This window comes from Rhinichthys klamathensis, unplaced genomic scaffold (genome assembly GCF_029890125.1).
Source record: "Rhinichthys klamathensis goyatoka isolate OS25496 unplaced genomic scaffold, OSU_Roscu_1.1 h1tg000401l_1, whole genome shotgun sequence".
NCBI lineage: Eukaryota > Metazoa > Chordata > Actinopteri > Cypriniformes > Leuciscidae > Rhinichthys > Rhinichthys klamathensis.
This window is the reverse complement of record NW_026606902.1, coordinates 855,652-874,703: the sequence shown is the minus strand read 5'-3', so window position 1 is coordinate 874,703 and position 19,052 is coordinate 855,652. Positions and strand designations below refer to the sequence as shown.

The 19,052-nt window shown below is 38.4% G+C and overlaps 1 protein-coding gene across 5 annotated transcripts in view; it reads right to left on the bottom strand.

Moving 5' to 3' along the window:
* Positions 1 to 1,062: 1,062 nt before the first annotated feature.
* hdac5 (histone deacetylase 5) overlaps positions 1,063 to 19,052 on the bottom strand; it is a 78,478-nt gene continuing 60,488 nt past the window's right edge. For 2 of the 5 annotated variants that reach the window (XM_056234704.1, XM_056234700.1), the window contains 18 exons: positions 16,633 to 16,752; positions 15,693 to 15,933; positions 14,856 to 15,079; positions 14,465 to 14,749; positions 9,665 to 9,830; positions 9,448 to 9,581; positions 8,469 to 8,589; positions 7,874 to 7,923; positions 6,448 to 6,555; positions 6,255 to 6,310; positions 5,905 to 5,992; positions 5,639 to 5,758; positions 5,195 to 5,292; positions 4,927 to 5,045; positions 4,467 to 4,600; positions 3,704 to 3,788; positions 2,198 to 2,354; positions 1,063 to 2,093 (listed from right to left, as the gene is read on the bottom strand). In XM_056234704.1, the coding sequence (XP_056090679.1) occupies positions 2,054 to 2,093; positions 2,198 to 2,354; positions 3,704 to 3,788; positions 4,467 to 4,600; positions 4,927 to 5,045; positions 5,195 to 5,292; positions 5,639 to 5,758; positions 5,905 to 5,992; positions 6,255 to 6,310; positions 6,448 to 6,555; positions 7,874 to 7,923; positions 8,469 to 8,589; positions 9,448 to 9,581; positions 9,665 to 9,830; positions 14,465 to 14,749; positions 14,856 to 15,079; positions 15,693 to 15,933; positions 16,633 to 16,752 (2,346 nt within the window). In that variant the 3' untranslated portion in view covers positions 1,063 to 2,053. The remainder of the gene's footprint in view (positions 2,094 to 2,197; positions 2,355 to 3,703; positions 3,789 to 4,466; positions 4,601 to 4,926; positions 5,046 to 5,194; positions 5,293 to 5,638; positions 5,759 to 5,904; positions 5,993 to 6,254; positions 6,311 to 6,447; positions 6,556 to 7,873; positions 7,924 to 8,468; positions 8,590 to 9,447; positions 9,582 to 9,664; positions 9,831 to 14,464; positions 14,750 to 14,855; positions 15,080 to 15,692; positions 15,934 to 16,632; positions 16,753 to 19,052) is intronic. The other 3 variants (XM_056234702.1, XM_056234701.1, XM_056234703.1) reach the window with 3 other exon arrangements.

The window sequence follows — 19,052 nt, the reverse complement described above, 5'->3', positions numbered from 1 at the left end:
GCATTTCATCCACAAGTGCACAAGTGATTAATCAGCATACAACAAACTGTTATGAACAGTTATGAACAATACTAATTAGTCTGGTGAAAAACAACCATATCGATAGCACAAAAGCTATATCAAAAGATGATGAAAATGTAACCAAAAGGTTTTTAGTATTTCAGTATTAAACAGAAAAAAAGTGGTAGCCTAGTCACTCTTATTGCCGGAAAAAAATATCCTTAAATCCTGAAAAAGGACAATGGCAAATGCACTGCACAGTGACATAAATCAACATCATCAATAATATCTGTACCACGCTGTACATTCCTTATCAGAGAATACTTCAAATCAAATGATGAAATTAACACTGATATAGACTCTTTTTTCGTTTACATTTTTGTACAAAAAAAGGAAATGTTTGAATACAAAAAGTCACCGCTAACACTCTCTCGCCAATGGAAATAAAGTAAAATAAACGAGTGTAAGGGAGCCAAACAAATACATGTACAAAGGAAGGTGGCGTTAATATACGGTAAAGAAAACAAACAGGAAGTTGGTCACGACATTGTCAGTGTTTCCAAACAAATCACGTCATGCGCTAGTCTATTGCACAGGACGGATAAATAAAACAATCGTTGAATTTCTTTCATTCGTTAACAGTAAAATAAAAAGGAGGAGTATCAAAACCTTTTTCCAAGAACACAACATTTACATCTTTAAAAAAAAGAAAACAATGAGAAAGAAAAAGAAAAGAAACCGGGGCAGAAGGAAGATAATAATCGGTTTGTGCTGCTCTGTCGTTCATGGCTGAAATTAGTTTTCTTTGAAAAAAATTAAGGCAATTTGAAAATCAAACAAATCAATGAAAGTTAACTCTGAGGATTTGCGATTTTTGTTAAGTATTGGTGTTGTTAAATGTTTTCCTTAGTATAAAAGGCACCAAGTTCTTTGAAAAAACAAAAAGAGTCTTTCTTCAGACATTACCACAACGCGTCTTTCCTCGTTCTCCACGAAGGTCGAGATGGACGCTTTGAAAATCCCTTCTCCGTATTTTACACCTTTGTCGTAAAACGCATTTATGTTTATGTGCGAGCATGTTATAGCAAAGCCGTATATTCCAAAAAAAGTACAGTTTTCTCTGAAAGAAAAGAAATGCTTCTGGGAAAAAAAGGCTAACCATCGTTCTTCCACTTCCAGATAAAAGTCTGCAGGCTCTTTTACTGTATGTACAACCACAGCTGATAAGAAAACGTTTCATAAAGGAGATATAAAGTATTTATATATTTTTCAGTGTTCAATTGTGTATACGGTACACACAAAACACATATGCTTATATGTATGTATGTATATTTATATATATATTTATATTTCTCATATGTTTGTGTGCTTTTCACAACAGGTTATTATACAGATGCAAAAGTATACCAAATAATCGACACGGTACAGTGTAAACGAGTATACTTGTCTGCAAAAGGTGTTTTGTCACGACCCGAACATCTGGTTCCTCTTTTGGGAACCATGTTCGTTTGTGAATGAGTGTATATGTGTGTTTTGTGCTGAAGTATTTTTGCTGCTTGTTGGCTTTTTTTGGAACTTTGTACATTTCTTATACTTTGTACAGAAAACAAAGCTTATTTCGCGGCCCTCCGAGCAACAACATCCACATGCTGTCGTGTCGTTTTTCCCTTCCTCCTCCTCTACTTTTTTTTTTGTTGCATTTTCTTCTTTACGTCCCCAGTTCAATACAATGCTTAATTGAAATCGAAGGCATTTCTCTGAAGAGTACTCCATTGTTCGGCCTATCCAGCTGAGCAACCCTCACTGAGTGGTCCTGCAATTACCCATAATGCCTTTGTCGTCCCCTTTCGGCAACAGTTTGCTATGCTTTACCTCAGAAAAGCGAAAGTGGGTGGGCCTTGAACATGTCAGTCAAGCACCTGGAAATGAGTGAAGGACCGAGGGAACCAATCAAAGAGCTGGGAGGAGGAACATGAGGCGTGACGTCAGGGTGGCCAGTGCCAAGCACACGTGAACAAGAAGGTTGGAGCAGTGATGTACTTTACTCGCTCTTCTACAACACGGGCTCCTCCTCCATTGGCTCCTCTGCAGATCTGAGGAAGGTATAATTGGTGAACCGGTTATAGTTAGGCTAAAGTTATATGTTAAATGTTTGGTATACGGTGTATAACAACAGACTCGACTCCAGTTGCGATACCTGCTGGTTTCTGTGGAAGTCGTTTGCTGATCGTTGTCCACTGTGAGAGAGGCCATGGCGGTCAAAGTGTCTGCCTCGTCCTTCTCTCGCCTCTGAGCGTCCAGGAGAGATTGACCCACTGTAGGAGCCAACCTCTGCAGAGACGTCCAGTGTTTACCTACAGATCACGAGAAGATAAATAAAAAATGATCAGCAATTACATATCAAGACCTAAAAACTGATTTTTAAACATTTCATTAACATTTTCTATGCTATGTCTGAACAAAAAACAAATAAACTTATAATAGAAAAACTGTATAAGATCATTCAATTTAATATTTAACTGAAATTTTGCAGTTTTTCCTGGTAAGATATTTATTTTAAATAAACATTCTTTAAGTCAGCCACTCTTTAAGTCAGCCCTTTTAACTTATTTGCAATCGTGTGACCAATGTATATGTTTTCCTGGTATATGAGCTTTTGTGTCTCTAATGCCCTTAGTAAGAAATTATGTATGTGCATGCACGTTTGTATGCATATGTGTATATAGGTATGTATTTTTGTATTGGTATGTATATGTAGGTTATATTTGTTTGCTTTTGTGGTTTCGTCAAAAATGGTTCTCTCCTGTAATATCTTAATGTCATACTATATTGTTTATGTGAAAATGCTTTGGACAGAGGTGGGACAGGTTGAGGTGGTTGGTTGTGAAGAAGAGCATTAGTGTGTGCGAATGTGTAAGTGTTTGGTGTTATCTTGAGGACCCCCTCGAAAATGAGATGTTCCATCTCAAGGGGTTATCCTCTAATAAAATGAAATGAAGTACATTAAAGGCACACTATGTGATTTTTCACCGCTAGAGGTCGCTTTTTTAAAAAGGCATAGCTTGATGATGCCTTGATTTCGCAGAATCATGGGAGTTGTTGTCTTCACCTCTACAGCCGGTGGAGAATACGACAGAGTCTCGGGCAGAAATCATATTCATGGATGATCTATCTAATGTTCATATTCATGGCTAATGAGAGACGAGCGTGACACACGGCTCGAGAACAGTGGAGCTTGTATTATGCCACAGACTGCTTCCGCTATTCCAGTCATGCGTATGTGGAGTAACGCAGCGATGTTTAATCATATTAGATACATTTGAGTGTGATGAAAGTTGTTATAATGCTACTCTGTGCGTTCGCTCAGCGTGGTTTCTACAAAATAAAACCGGAAATCGAGGGTAACGCGGGTATGATGTCATTGATAGGTGACACGATCCTGTAAAACTGCTTATTTCTCTGGATTTAAACATTCTTAGAAACATGTGGGATAATGTAAGTGCACAAATCAACAAAATATATAACATTGTTCTAGTGGTTTTTGGATATTTTAATCCAAAAAAATCTTACACGGTGTGCCTTTAAAGAAATGTCTAAATATAAAACCCTACTGAACACACTTTCTCGTACTATAAAATAAAGAGGGACTGAATGTAGAAATTAATGTAATTCTTAACCAAGTTTCCTTCGGTTTCTCACTTACTCTGAATCTCAATGACCCTCTCTAGAGAGGCTGTTGCTTTTGGACACGGTTTCTGTTGAAGTACCATCAGTGGCAGAGGATCCAACTGCAACACACACACACACACACAAAACATTAATAGATCAAGAAATAAAATAATTTATATGTTTATTTCACCAACAGGAACACTATTGCATCAAAAAATTGCATATTTCCCTACTATATAATAAGTAAAAAACAGTGTGTGTAGAATGTCTGAATTCCCAGTATTCGGATGATCTACTATTTGCGGTGAGAGGTGCACGTCCAAAGGACACTATCCCATGAGGGGAAGGGAGAGGATTTGTAAAGGGCATTGAAGTGACGCAACTCATTCTTGTAGGTCACATGACAATGAGAACATGTCGTATGTAGTACATCCGTATTATATTCACACTACACACATTCATACTATATAGAATGTACTTTTTAAGGTTCGCTGGTAATTACTTATTCAAAAGTAGTACCTACTGTGACTTATTTTAAGCTATTAAAAGCTCATGTTCTGCTGATACTGTTTTTATGTTTAGGGTCCCAGAGACACCAAAAATAATAACAGCAATTTTGAAATGAACTTATTTACTCTACAAGATCTTTTAATATGTACCCCTGGCATAATTAAATGCTAGCAGACAGATATTATTTAAGATTTAACCCTTTGTTTTATCACCGAGACCCCAAAATAGAACAGCCTATATAATCCTATCGTGTGCTAGTTGGATGTGTGTGAATGAATGACGGGTACCTCGTCTCCAAGCAATGCAGCCACGCAGGATTCAGATGCGTCACATATGGCGGTAAGGTCGTGACCTCCTTCCAGTGCCAAAACCACACGGCCGCCAGCCAACTTCATCAACTGCTTAGTGAGATGGCCGAAACCTACGCAGAGAGCCAGGAGCATGCTGGGTAATTCATGAACTATAAACAAACTCAAAAGCCTTCATGAAAAACCTTAAACGCCCCCAATTTTAACAGAAATGCAGGTTAAAAGTCTATAATTCTATCGAGTTAATACTGTCTAGTGGTACGACCAGTATGACAGCAATATTTATTGACCCAGAAGATCTTAGGTAGTCCATGTATGACTGCATTTTAAATGGTCTTTTATGTGTATAATACAACTCATCTATGCAATTAGGGGGTACAAAATGATAATTTGTGCCATCTGACCTCTGGTTCTGGAAACAGTAAAACAGCAAACTCACATTTGGCGGTGACGTTGTATCCACCGAGGGGGGACTGGTGGCCCTCCACTGCATCAAAGCCAGCTGACACTAGCACCACATCTGGGGAGAACTCATTGGCTATGGGCATCACCACCGTTCTACAAGCACACAGACAGGAAGTGTTTGAATTACAAATGATCTGCACAGCTCCTCAAACCATGTAATGGGTTCAGAGTAAATGTTTTTAATGTTAAAAGAGTTATATTTAGCATTTTTCCCCCTAACAGACAGAAAGTGCATATCTCACCTGAAGGCAGTCAGATACTCCACATCACCCATAGGTGGCTCCACTCCGCCGGTCCAGGCAATGTTGACGTTAAAGCCCTCTCCGGGACCCACACCTACCTATACATATCCCATGAGAAAACCAGTTAGAAAAAAAAGACAATTCTGGTCATATGACTACAGGAAGCCACCATTCACAAATTAAAGGGATAGATATTTTGAAGAAACAGTTGATGGATCCCATTGACTTCCACAGTATTTTTTTTCCATACTTTGGAAGTCAATGCCTCCCTGGGCCTGTTTTGTCACCCATATTCATCAAAATATCTTCTTTTGTGTTCAGAAGAAAAAAGAAATTCATACAGGTTTGGAAAAACCCGAGGGCGAGTAAATAATGACAGAAATTAAATTTATTGGGTGAACTATTCCTTTAAGCATCTTCACACAGTGACTGAAATGTTGTTACCTCCACAGGAGCGCCACTGCCTGGGAAAAAGTTGCCATCGTCATAACGGTGCAAGGAAATGTACAGCACATTGGGGTCATTATAAAAAGCCTGCTGGGTCCCGTTTCCATGGTGAATATCCTATGAAAAGAATTGAAATCTTTTAGAGAAGATTTTAATCTTCTTGTTCATCAAAATTAAACTGAATCAGTACAATAATATTTCTTGTTAGGACTGTAACATCACAGGAGACTGTGTATCGCATGGAGCTCACCCTAAAAACTCACCCAGTCTATGATTAGGATCTTGCCCACCCCGAGTTTCTGCTGCAGGAGTTTGGCAGTGATGGCCACTGAGTTGAAGAAACAAAAACCCCTGCCAAGACACACACAGAGCAGTGGACTCATTTATGTGAACCCGCATAAATGATTTACAGTACAGTACATCTAGATATCAAACATCTGGCCACACACAACTCACAGCATGACATAAAGCAATCCAATGTTCAACATGTGGGGATGTTTATGTAGAATAAACATGATAAAGTAAACGGCTTTAAATTACATTAAAATATTTGAAATTAAACATTTTATACAGACTCTCAATTAAAGTTTCAAAAGTTTTCAAAACTACTTACATGGCAGTGGATTCTTCAGCATGATGACCAGGAGGACGCACCACCGCAAAACCGTTCTATCCATCAAACAAAAATAGAAGAGAAGGAAGAGGAGGACAACAGAAGAAAATGTCATATAATATAAGCAAATAATATTTATACCAAATATACATCAAATAGACACGAATCCGTGGTGAGAGAAGCGAATATGAACCTTCAGCTCCCCAGCAGCAACTTTAAAGGCCAGCTCAATGACGCAGCCCACCGCCATACGGACGGCACCTGACGAGTGCATCTCGTTCCACACTGTGTCGCTGTCCACCTACAGGACATAAAATCATGTTACATATCTTATGCAGTCCATCGATTTCGAAGATGACGTCACTTCTAGTTACATATCATTGTTATACTGACCTACTGTCACAAACTCAGAATTGATCCTATTCACTTCCTCAATAAATGTCCATGGTTTTATTGGGGACAATTCATTTAAATGTTTTTTTTTTACTATTTTTACTATTTAAATGTTTTTTTATTATAATTTTATTTTAATATTATACTTAAATAACTAATAGTGAGTATTCTAATTATTATTTAGATTTTTTATTTATTTTACATAATTGAATATAATAATAATATAATAATTTAAATATTATTATAAAAATATATTATATATTTTTAATATATTATTATATTAAATTATAACATTAAATATTATTATATTAAATTATAACATTAAAGTAAAACATTATTATTATTAAAGGTGCACTATGTAACTTTTTGTTCAAAATTAACTAAATTTAAATAATGAGTAAATACATCAGCAAATCTTCCAAAATGTGTTTGTGTCTTACCCTGATTCACTATGGTAAGCTTATTATAATTATTTACACTTTAGACCGAGTGGGATGGTTTTTCGCAGTAAATTGCGTACTTGCGTGATTCGTTTGAGCGTGTCTCATCATATTCGTAAATAGAGAAACGTTGCTCCGGCTACTTTGACGCATGTGGGAGTGGCATAGTTTAGTTGACACAACGAGCGAGAAAGATTAACATGGAGCAGCTAAAACTTGAACCTCCGGAGAATCAGAACAGAGGAGGGTCTGCTGGCAAAAGGAGATCGCGACAAAGCTCGTAATAAAACCAAAATCAACATTGGCTTTTCGGAGATGGCGAGAACTGAAGGATTTAAACTGTTTGAAATGACATGTAGATGGCGTTTTTATTATTCAGGTGAGAAGGGTATTTTATTGGACAGATAAATTGCCATATGTAGCTATATAACAGAGTTCATTGTAAAGCATTATCTATCGTGAGAGTCATTTCATTAAACACAGTCACGCAGAGCAGAAGCACAAACAAAACAATGTTCTTCTGAAAAATGCATATTAGTTTTGTTTTTTTACTGCTAGAGGGCCAAAAGTTACATAGTGTACCTTAATAATAATAATATTAACAATAACCAAAAATAAAAAAAGCTATCCAATAATATCTACATTTCACAATCCAAACAAATCCAGATGAATTCTGTTTTGTTTATATATACTTCCTAGTACATAGAGTTAAATGCAATGTGAATGCCATTTCATTCTTTATTATATAAGTGGGACAAATGGACACAAAAATGGAAAAAAACGTACCCCAATGCCTCCACACGGTAGGACAGCGTACATTTTCTGACTTATTGGGCCTAGAAAATTAAAAAAGGAAATTAGAAGCTGATCTGAAGGAGTGTTATGTTTAGGCACACATCTGTTGTTCACATATTATCTATTCAGGGGTAATGACATAATTGACATAACTTATTCAGTCTCAAGGATGCTCATTGGAGGACGCTGACAACTATCATCTGTCTCACTGTTCTACAAAGAGCACTCAAGGTCAAAACAGTCTGCACTTCCTCAAAGTGTGCCTCACATAAAAGTGGAGGTGGTGATGGCAACTCTGTCCGTAGCTGAACCTTCTCACCCTCACACACACACACACACACACACACACACACACACACACACTTTGCTGGTGACTCAGAAGCGGGGGTGGGCAAATGTCTAGGACCTAAAAAAAGCCTAGGCGTCTGTCAAAGGAGGTTTGCTTAAGCAACCCATCAAATAGGAAGCAAGCAAGGGAAGCTTTTTGTGGATGGTGTACTAGGAGGAGAATCCTGTTTTGGTGTCCTAAAATCAAGACGGCAGAAACTCCATTCACACATCACAACAGAGAGCTTCTAAAGCACACCTAAAAGTTTCTTGCTGTCCAGTTTCTGTCGGTTCAGTGGACTGGTGCCGTAGAGCAGCGTGTGGTACTCAGAATGAACGGTTTGGATTTCATCTAGTGTGGCCTTCCTTCCCCTGATCCTCTGCACACAAACAAACATAGAAAGTACATTGAGACAGCATCCATGATTTACCAAGCCACTACAAGGGGCCTATTATCTTTACAGTTATTTGTAAAAAAAAACATTTTGATTGGTATAATGACTGAGCCATTATAAATTATTCAACAGTTTTGTTTAAAATTTTCCGTGACTGACGGAACCCTGAATTACATTGTAAACAATAGCTGTGCAATTTTACCACTAAATGATTGCTTAAATTATCTTTATCTATTTAAAAATATGCTGCTCAAAAGTATTTAACAATTGTGTGCACTAAGATTTTTTCATGCTCTTGAAAGAAGTCTTTTATTCTCACCAAGGCTGCATTTATACAGTAAAATCTGTAAAAACAGTAAATTGTGAAAATGTATTATATTTAATATATTTTAAAATGTTTTCAAAAATCTTCAGCACCATTACTCCAGTCTCATGATCCTTCAGAAATCATTCTAATATGATGATTTGCTGCTCAAGAAACCATTTTTTTTAAATGTTATTATAAGTTGAAAACAGTTGTGCTGCTTAATATTTTGTGGAAACCGCGACCATTTTTTTTTTCAGGATTCTTTGATGACTAAAAAGTTTAAAAGAACAGCATTTATTTGAAATAGAAATCTTTTGCAAAATAAATGACTTTACTGTCACCTTTAATCAATTTACGGTGTCCTTGCTGAATAAAAGTATTAATTTACCCAAACTTTTTGAACAGAAAGAGCTGAATTTTCAGGTAAATGGAGCGGTGTTGTATTTTTTAACGGAAAAAGATGAGCTTTAACATGAAGCTTCCCGTTAATTGTTTCTGGCCAATTCTTCCACCCTTCCAGAAGATGGCGCACTCACCTCACAGCGACCAAGCAGGCCCGTTTCCTGCAGCCTAGACCAAACACTCTGAATGCGACCGGCGTGTTCGGGATGGATGTGTGTGTTCCCACACATGCACTGGTGCTTTAGCATGAAGGTGTCGTACACCAGCCCTGCAGAGAGTGAGGAAATGATTAAAAACACAATCTACTAAGGATATTGTCTTGTTCGACTGATGGACAGCGGTGCAGCGTACCTGTTGTGAAGAGGTGCTTAATGGGCACCTCGTTCAGGGGTGCTGCTTTAAGACTAGAAGTGACGGGCGACGACTGTGCCCTTCCCAGGGGTCTGTGGGGCATTCCCGTGATGGACAGGGAAGCCTGGAACACATTCAGTTGCTGCACATGCTGCTGGTCCAAATACTGCGGAAAAAGCACACAATCATCATTAATTCATTACAGTTCAGCAGTTCAGTTCATCTCAGTTTGATTTAGTTCAGCACACTTTGAATCGGTTCTTGTCAGAACAATTGAATTCAGTTCTCTATGGTACAGTACTGTTTTATTCTTTACACTCTAAATAAGTTCAGCTCAATTCACTTCAGTACAGTTTCATTAGGTTCAGTACACTATCAACAATATTTCATGTAATTCAGTTTAAAAAAAAACTTTTTGGAGTCACTTCAATAGAGTTTGAAAAAGTCTCCAGCCAAGATCAACCAATCAGAAACATGGACACAGTCACATCAATGTAAAAGCATTTATCGGGGTTCAAGCTTTTGAGGCCTTTAAGCACTAAAGCATCAAAAGTTATTAAGTTTTATTTAGCAAGCATGTAACCACGGACATAATAGATGGAAAAGACCATTTACAGCTAATAAAGGCAATTTACCAATATATGGTAATATATGGTTTTTAACAGTTATAGCGTCACCTATGGTCCGATCTCCATGAAACTTTCCATGCTTCTTCAGCATGTTATGACACATATGCTCATCGTTTTTTTGTGAAGTTCTGAGTTTTCCTTTAGGATTTATAGGCTTTTGAGTGTATTTTGTCACGCCCCTTTTCTAAATGACCCTGGAGATATACATTTTGTCCGTCTTGAGCCAAGGATCACAGTGCAGTGGTGTAAAAACCTTGAGTCTAAGTCAAACGTTCTAGGAGTTATGAGCAATTTAGTACTTTTGGTTGCTGTAGCGCTACCTATGGGCCAATCGGGGTCATACTCTGATAGGTTCTCCCCAAATTGAGGCCTACCATCTGGCCAGGTTTCAAGTCTCTGGCACTTACAGTTTGGTCTGTACGATCAGTTTTACAAATCCTTACAATTACAATAGGGTTTCAGCACTTTGTGCCTGAACCCCTAATAATAATAATAATAATAACAACAATAATAATAAATATAAAATTTAAAGAAATGTTGCCTTGTCAAATATAAAGTAAATCTTTAATCAACTTGAAAGCTACAGAAAAACAAAAAAACAAGAGCTAATAAAACTGGTAAAACATCAAATTGACAAAAGCACATAACAAAATGACACAAACTTTAACAAAAATTAAAATGAACACTAAAAAAACTCTAAATATTAATAAAGACTATAATTCTATATAAATACTACTAAAATAACACAGGAGTGAGTGAGTGTAAAGAGCAAGTTAAGATCATAACAGACTAAACATCAGTACATGATGTACATGTACAAGTAGATGGTCTGGAGCATGTCAAAGAAACCCAGCGGACATTTGCCAAAAATCTACTCAAAAGTCTTTTGCAGTAAACAGCCCTAGAGTCTGCTCTATATCAGACGAGCGGAATGAACGTGTGTGTGTGCAGCAAGACAGCCGCTGATGCAGTACAACGCGCAATGGAGGCCCATGCGAGATGATGGGATTCTTACTAGTTGTTTTTTCTTCTTGCATGAGACCTTGAGGTTGAAGTTATGTCAACACACACAGACACACATATATGCACAATTCCCTTCTTCATACCAACTCTCTCTTTATTCGAGACACTAAAGCTATGCAGCATCTGTCTCTCTCACTATGGCAGGTGACGGGGGCTCAATTTGTATTCAAGACACACAGCAGCAAGCAGAAGCATCCACACACACACAAGGGTGTAGGTGGGTGTGTTTTAATGAGAAGGAAAGGCCAGCTAGGGGCCGTGACTGACCAAAGTGACATGGAGTGTTTCGTATATCGCTGCCTCAATGGTGACTACATGTCACCGCATAACAGACACACACTGCGGCGTGTCACATCACCCTGGTGGGCTGTGATTGGGTGTGAAGTGCAGGGCAGCAAAGGCGGGCGGGGTCCGGAGGAGGAGATGAATCACCAAGGAGAGATGAGTCAGAGAAGGTCCATTCACGGAGGAGTGTATGTGTAGATGTGTGTGAGTGTGTGAGTCTGCTGCTGCGCGAGGAGGATGCAGTCTGAATTCTAATGCTGTGCTCTTTTGAAATTTTTTCTCAATGATTGCAGGCAGAGTGAGCGCGAGGAGGAGGGTGTTGCTCTTCTTTCAATAATTCCCTCTCCCTCTCATTCACTCTCACTCATTCATTTGTTTTTCCTTCCCCCCTCCCTCATAACCAGGGGGCTGTTTTAAGATCAAAATGAGCTCTTTTGGAGGATTAAATCTGCAAATGCAAACGAATGGGCTGGAATAGATAATGCAATCTCAGTGGTGTGCAGTGGTGTTCTGAAATGGGGAGGCAAAGACCTCACAGTGTCTTTTTTTTTATGTTTTTTTTTTATAAATCAAATGTAAATTCATGTCCCAGTTACATTTAATGTTGTCGCATTTTCCTGATTAAAAACATTACTTTAACATTAATTTCACCAAGCTAATTGCTCGCTCAAAAAACCCCCACAACTATTGCCTATGTTTTTAGGCAATTTCAAGTTTGATTTTGACATGACAAAGCGGTGATATCTAAGTGGGTGTTGCTTACATACTTTTTAATTAGTATTCCCATTAACGCCTTAATTTTGTTCATTTAGACCGATTCGCGAACACGTATGAAAACAAGAGGCGGGATTTATCGCACAAACCAATCATATACAGTTATATGACTTTCCCCCATTTGTTCTCAATTACCCAACGCATGCTTTAGGGGGTCTGTTAAAACTCACACAAAAAAAATTTAAATCACATTTTGTAATATTTGTGTTGTTTTATTTTTGTAATATGTATTCTTTTCTCATTAAATTTTTTAAGGAGGCACTGTATATATTCACTGATTCAAGATTTGTGAGATAAAAATAATGCACATTTATCAATAGATTAATAACATATTACAAAACTACACACAAAAAGTCTTTATGAAAAGTGCAATGATGTTGCAGTATAATGATGGTATCAGATTAGATGGTACTGTTAGTACTTTGAAAAAGTCCACAGTAACTTAACTATTAAAAATATACTACAATATAAATAATACTTAAATAACACTGGTAAGATATGAATAAGCCTGCTCAAATATGGTTTTATTTCAAATTTCATAAAAATGTATAGTACCTTGCTAAAATGACCATATCAGATTATAATTCCATGGTATTCTTCAAAGTACTGTTTAAATAATATGGTATTTTAAACAGTTTTTTGAAGAATACCATGGTATTACTATCATAGTAATGTAAAAAAAAAAAAAAAAACACTATTGTACCAAATCTGAAATTCATGATATTTTTTTTTACTTTATATTATATAAAGTAAAAAATTGTATATTATATAAAGTTTTATATTATATAAAGTATAATATTTATATTATACTTTTTTGCAAGATAAGTATAAATCCAAGAATAAAAGTGCAGGTCTATGAAAATTAGCTCTTTGGCAAATACTGATTTTTACATTTTCTGAACAAAATGTGAACGTTGCTTGCCACTAATGGCAGCACAATGCTAAGAATTGTTTTAGCTCAGGTGGCAAAAGCTTGCCTTAAGCCTTTTCTGGTTCCTAGATGCCTTAGTTTCATATCAAAGTTTAATCATTTGAGATAGGGGTTTGTTTAAATCTCTAACTCAGAAGTATGAGCAAAAGTAAAACCCTAAAGCTAAACACCTAAGCAAGCACCGCAAACTAGATAAACCTTTGCTCTCAGAGGAACCTCCACCAAGTCGAGTTCATTGCGTCTTCCCATCTAGCAATTATTTCTACGTTTCTTTTTCCCTCTTCTCGTCCGCTCCCCTCCAGCCTCCAGTGGTGAGTCACTGGTGGGAGGAAGAGAAGAGAGCAATCTTCCTCTTTAATCCCTCCTTTTCAGGGGGCGAAAAAGCTGCAATCGCTCTGGTTGAGAGGGATACCCTCGATCTCCAGTCACCAAGCCCCCGCATGAGTGTCGCAACGCTCATCAGGAACTTGCCTACGCACTTAAGCTCTCGAAATGTGCAGTGACAGAAGCATCGGAAAGACGTTCAGATGGATCTTAAAAGCTGAACAACAACACGAAATCCACACAGATTTGAGGCACAGCTGCTTCTAGTTTAATAAATATAAAATAATAAATGTAAAAAACATGTTTCATATCAAAGGAAACAGTAAGTTAAGTTTCACAGGTGCATAGGTTTTGAAAAGTGACTCATACGTAGTCACTGCTCTGCCTTGCTCGCTCGGCACTAAAGTTGAAGTTTCTGAATAAGTTTTGATTGCTTTGCATGTTATGCAAAATAGAATGGGGAACGGCAATAAAGGAGAAAGGGATAAATATAGAAAGCTGACCATATCAGTTGTTATTAGAATGGTAGACAAAGGTTAACAGGAGTATTAGAAGTTTAGAGATCCTTAGAAGTTCAAGAAACTAGCTGAACCATGCAAAGTACATGTTGGTGGCTCAGAAAATCACATTTAAAGGTTGTGTGTGTCATTTTCCCCCATGTAAATACCAATGGTGTTAGACCTATGGCAGATGATGGCTTTCAAGAAACCTCTTTGAAAATAATTTTTGCAATTCCGTTTAATGACACCAGTGCTGCAGAAATTATACTCTTCACCTTTAACTTACAAACAAAAAACCTCAGTATAAAAAAGGCAACACGCTGTAATTTCTCACCTGGCCATAGGGAGCGCCCTCTTCATCACATTCCCTTAGTTCAATGGCTTCATCATCATCATCTTCTTCCTCCAAGTCACTTTCTGTGCTTTCTCCCTTAAACTGGACCAGATGTTCCGAAGGGGGTGTGGTCTCACCAGAGCTCTCTTTCTGTAGCCCCTCCCTTACATGATCAGCCCCCTCCCCTCGCTCGTCTTGCATTTCTGTGGTTTCCGTAAGCTCCTCCTCCGTCTCCTCTGGGTGAGTGGGAGGCTGTCGTGGAAGCTCCACCCCTTTGGAGAGGATCTAAACAAAGGTGGGGCTCGTTAGCAACTTTTACTAAATCGTTCAAACCACATAAACCAAAAAAGTTTTTTGCTTGAATAAATGCTGGCCAGAGCATCAAACATACCATCAGAGCTCCCTCTACCTTATGTAGCTGGTAGTGTTTCTGTTTCTCAAGGAAGTGCTGATGCTGCTGTTGCATTACGAGGTGCTGCAGGGCCTGTGGTGTTTGCGGCAGGGGCGCTGACTGAGTACGGCTCAGCGGTCGGTGCCTAGGCAACTTATTTACTGTACGCATGCTGTTGGACACTCGCTCACCCGTTACCAGCGGAGACTGTCCGTACATGGGAACTGTGGGTTGAAAATAGAGATAAAGTGTGAGCTAATACAAATTCCCAGATTAACTATGTTTGGACATTCCAGTAAGGTTACGAAGCGATGCAAACAATGTTTTTAATGTTAGTTTTGTCAACTTGGTACAGAAGTACTATGACTTTTCACATTTCTTCTTCACACACAGTCCTTCTTGTGCAACCGACATACTGTATATACACAAAACTCCATTAATATTATCAACCATAATGTTAGCCATATTAGCAAGTCATCAAAATGACAAAGGAAAAAGAGGTAAAGTATGACCGTAAGGCCTGAAACAAGCGCAAGTACTTAAACTAGACATAGAGTGTTCTAGCTACACATGCTCCATTTTGCATGTTGCTTATTTCTAAACAATGTGCTGTCTCAAGGGATACTACAGTGGGCATTAATACATTTTCTCTTTTTATGGTCAGTTTTCTCTTTCAGGTCAACTACTTGCAACTCGTGGCAGCATGTATCGTCCCTTACACACTGAGACTTCTTGTTGCCAGAACAACGTAAGAGTATTTGCATAATCTTTTTACCCAAAGCAAATAACAGTGCATTTGAGGTAAGATGACTGTATTCTATACGTTTTGGTTTGTACCTGCGAGAAGTGCACTCTGTTGACGAGCCTGCTCCAAGAGTAGGACGTGCTGGAGCAGCGAGGAATGGCTACTGTGGCTATTAGAGGCGGAAGGGGGCTCAGGGTCATGGGATGCCCCGGTGGGAAGGCACGTCGGTAGGGACGATGTGCTGATGAACTTCCCTGTCAGTGCCCCACCTTGACGCAGACTCTGGATTGTCTGCCGCTCTGCCTCCTGCTGGGGACTGAGTTTCTGGGGGGCCTAGAGTAGAGAAGAAGAGAACGAAAATGTATTCTGCAGACTTGGGAATAATGTTGGTTGGTTAAACCTATATATAAACCTATAAAAAAAAAACGGATTCAGGGTTGACTGTTTAAATTTCTTCTAAAAGTGTTTCCTGAGTAATATAATTTCCAATAACCAGAACAATTTAGTAAAATATGTTTAAGAGATACTGAATGTCCTGATCGGCATTATCGGTATATTTGATCTAGCTGAAAATAAAGATGCAATTTTTACACAGAGTAGGGTTAATTTTATACAGTTGGTTGTTTGTACACTGATCCTATTCATTTAGCCATTTCTTGGGAATGTTGAGCTGCTTTTTGCCATAAAGCTACAACTATAGTCTATAAGGTCTATAAGTTTCCATTGCTTGGACCAATCCAGAAGAGGTTCGATTCCATTCCAACTGGCCCCCGCTCTCCATCCTTTGACATACTTTTGGGTCATGAACCGTATCCAAGACCACATTTTCAAGCAGACTAGGGTGCGGTTTGATGGTGTGCATCTGACTTCTGAAAATCAGTTCAACCAAACTCTTGAGACTAAACCAAAAGCCCTAGTGTGAAACCAACCTAATAATCTAGCAAGCCCACTAGGGTTCAGCCTACACCACTTGCAAACTCTGAATCATCTCAACTATCACAAAGCCACCAGGCTTTAGCAGAGGACACTTACCGTGATGTGTGCGTTGGCAGGCAGTCCCAGAGAGATGTTGGGCAGAGATGGAGAGGTGTAGAGACTCAGGGGACTTGGTGTCCCATCCCCAGTCAAAGACTGATGCAGAGAACGCAACTGCTGCCGAATGATAAAAAGGAGAGAAAGAGATAAGCCCCATAGGACAAACAACGAGACCTACAGTTGAATAAAAAAAAAATAGCAGTACAACATCAGTAACCTGATGAACCACTGTTATTTAGTAGTAGTGATTTTTCTGCACTGCAGATCATTTACTTGTAGATGTAGTAGTGTAATAGAAAAAGAACAGACCCAACTGTCATGACATGCACGCTGCTTGTTCTGAGTAATTGACTCATTCATTGATAGGGGCGTGTTCAAAATAATAGCAGTGTGGAGTTTAATTAGATAATTCACTCATTCTGTAAAAAAAAAACTGTTGTCATTGTCCTTTATTAAGGAAGAAGGGAAGCAAATGTTTCACACATTGTTATAAAATATATTTCCTTCTGAATTGCTAAGTAAAAGGGCCGTTCCAAACATTGTTCAGAGGAACAATGTAATTTGATTAAAAAGTTGATTGGAGAGGAAAAAACGTAGAAAGAAGCTCAGCTAAAATGATCTCAAATGCTTTAAAATGGCAACAAAAACCTGAAACACGCGAAAGAAAACGAGCAACTACTGTTAAAACCGATCGAAGAATAGTCAGAATGGCAAAGATTCAGCCAATCGTCACCTCCAGAAAGATCAAAGATGATCTAAAATTACCTGTAAGTACCGTTACAGGCAGAAGACATTTGATCGAAGCTAATCTAAGAGCAAGAAGCCCCCGTAAAGCACCACTGTTGAAAAAACGGCATATGCAGAATCGGTTCAAATTTGCCAATTGATAGCCCCAGAGAGAAAATGCCATAACATTCTGTGGACGGACGAGAGGAAAAATTGTTCTCTTCGGGTCTAGTGCTCATCGGCAGTACGTCAGGCGCCCCCCAGGTACTGACTTCAAGACACAGTACTGTGAAGACAGTGGAGCTTGGTGGCGCAAACATTATGGTATGGGGATGCTTTTCATACTATGGTGTTGGACCTATTTATCGCATAGCAGGGATCATGGGTCAGTTTGAATACATCAAAATACTTGAAGAGATTATATTGCAATATTCCGAAGAGGAAGTGACCCTGAAATAGGTCTTTTAACAAGACAACAACCCCAAACACACGAGTAAGCGAGCCACATCTTGGTTCCAGACGAAAAGGATCGAGGTAGTGGAGTGGCCTTCTCAATCTCCTGACCTCAAACCCAATGAAAACTTGTGGGGTGACATAAAAAATGCAGTTTCTGAAGCAAACCCCAAAAATTCCCAGGAACTGTGGAATGTATTTTGTTCATTCTGGGTTGAAATACCTGTTTCTAGGTGCCAGAAGTTGGTTTGACTCGATGCCTCGCAGAAACAATGGTTATGCAACTAAATATTAGTTCAGTAATTTAAAGTAAAGTTTAATCTTAAAAAAGTTTGAAATGTCGACACTGCTATTTTTTTGAACAGATTGATATTCCTTTTCTTTGCTTCCTGTAAAAGAAATAATGCAGACTTGATCAAATTTGTTAATGCTTTGATTTGGAATGTGTAATGTTTCCAGAACATTTGAAATCTGGAAATAAAAGCTATTAATAAAAAATAGTTGCACTCTATTCACTTTTATTAACGCACTGCTATTTATTTGAACACAACTGTGTATTTCAGGTTGTACACTTCAAACACCACAACTTTGAGGAAAGAAGCCGTTTTATCTCAGGAAGGAATCCCAGACAAGAAGTCTCGGCATGACTTGATCACTTAAAAGCATTCTTCTTTGGAAATCCTTACTAAGTTTTTGACAGGGAAAGCAGCATGTGGGAATGGATTGTCTGTATTTGGGAATAGACGAGCACCACCTGAAGAAGACAACAGTTTCTGTGCCATGTTCAAGAAATGGGCAAAGCAGTTATATGGATGGTTCATTTTTGAATTCCGAATGAATAAAAAATTATCCCAAAAAGATCCAAGTGAGAAATCCAGAGGTGTTTCTGAGTGCTGGTAATCCAATCATCTGACCCTAGACTTGGAGTGCAGCCATTTTTTAAAGCCAAAGAACAAAAACGAATGGATCTGCTTTACAAGGCAACGTTTATTCATCCCCAAAGACACAATTTAAATCTTTCATTATACGTTGTTTATTGAGCTACGTCATTCTCACTCTGACTCAAAGGTTACACTCAGAAAAGACGAGGTAGGGAGAGACAAAGCGGACATTCCGTGGCAAAGTGCCCTACTTGCAGCTGCGATGATGTCAGCATTCTATTCTCCTTCACATTTATCCATCACATCTCTTGAGGTTGCACTGCTAGGCTACAAAGGCGCTCTGGAATAACGATCTAA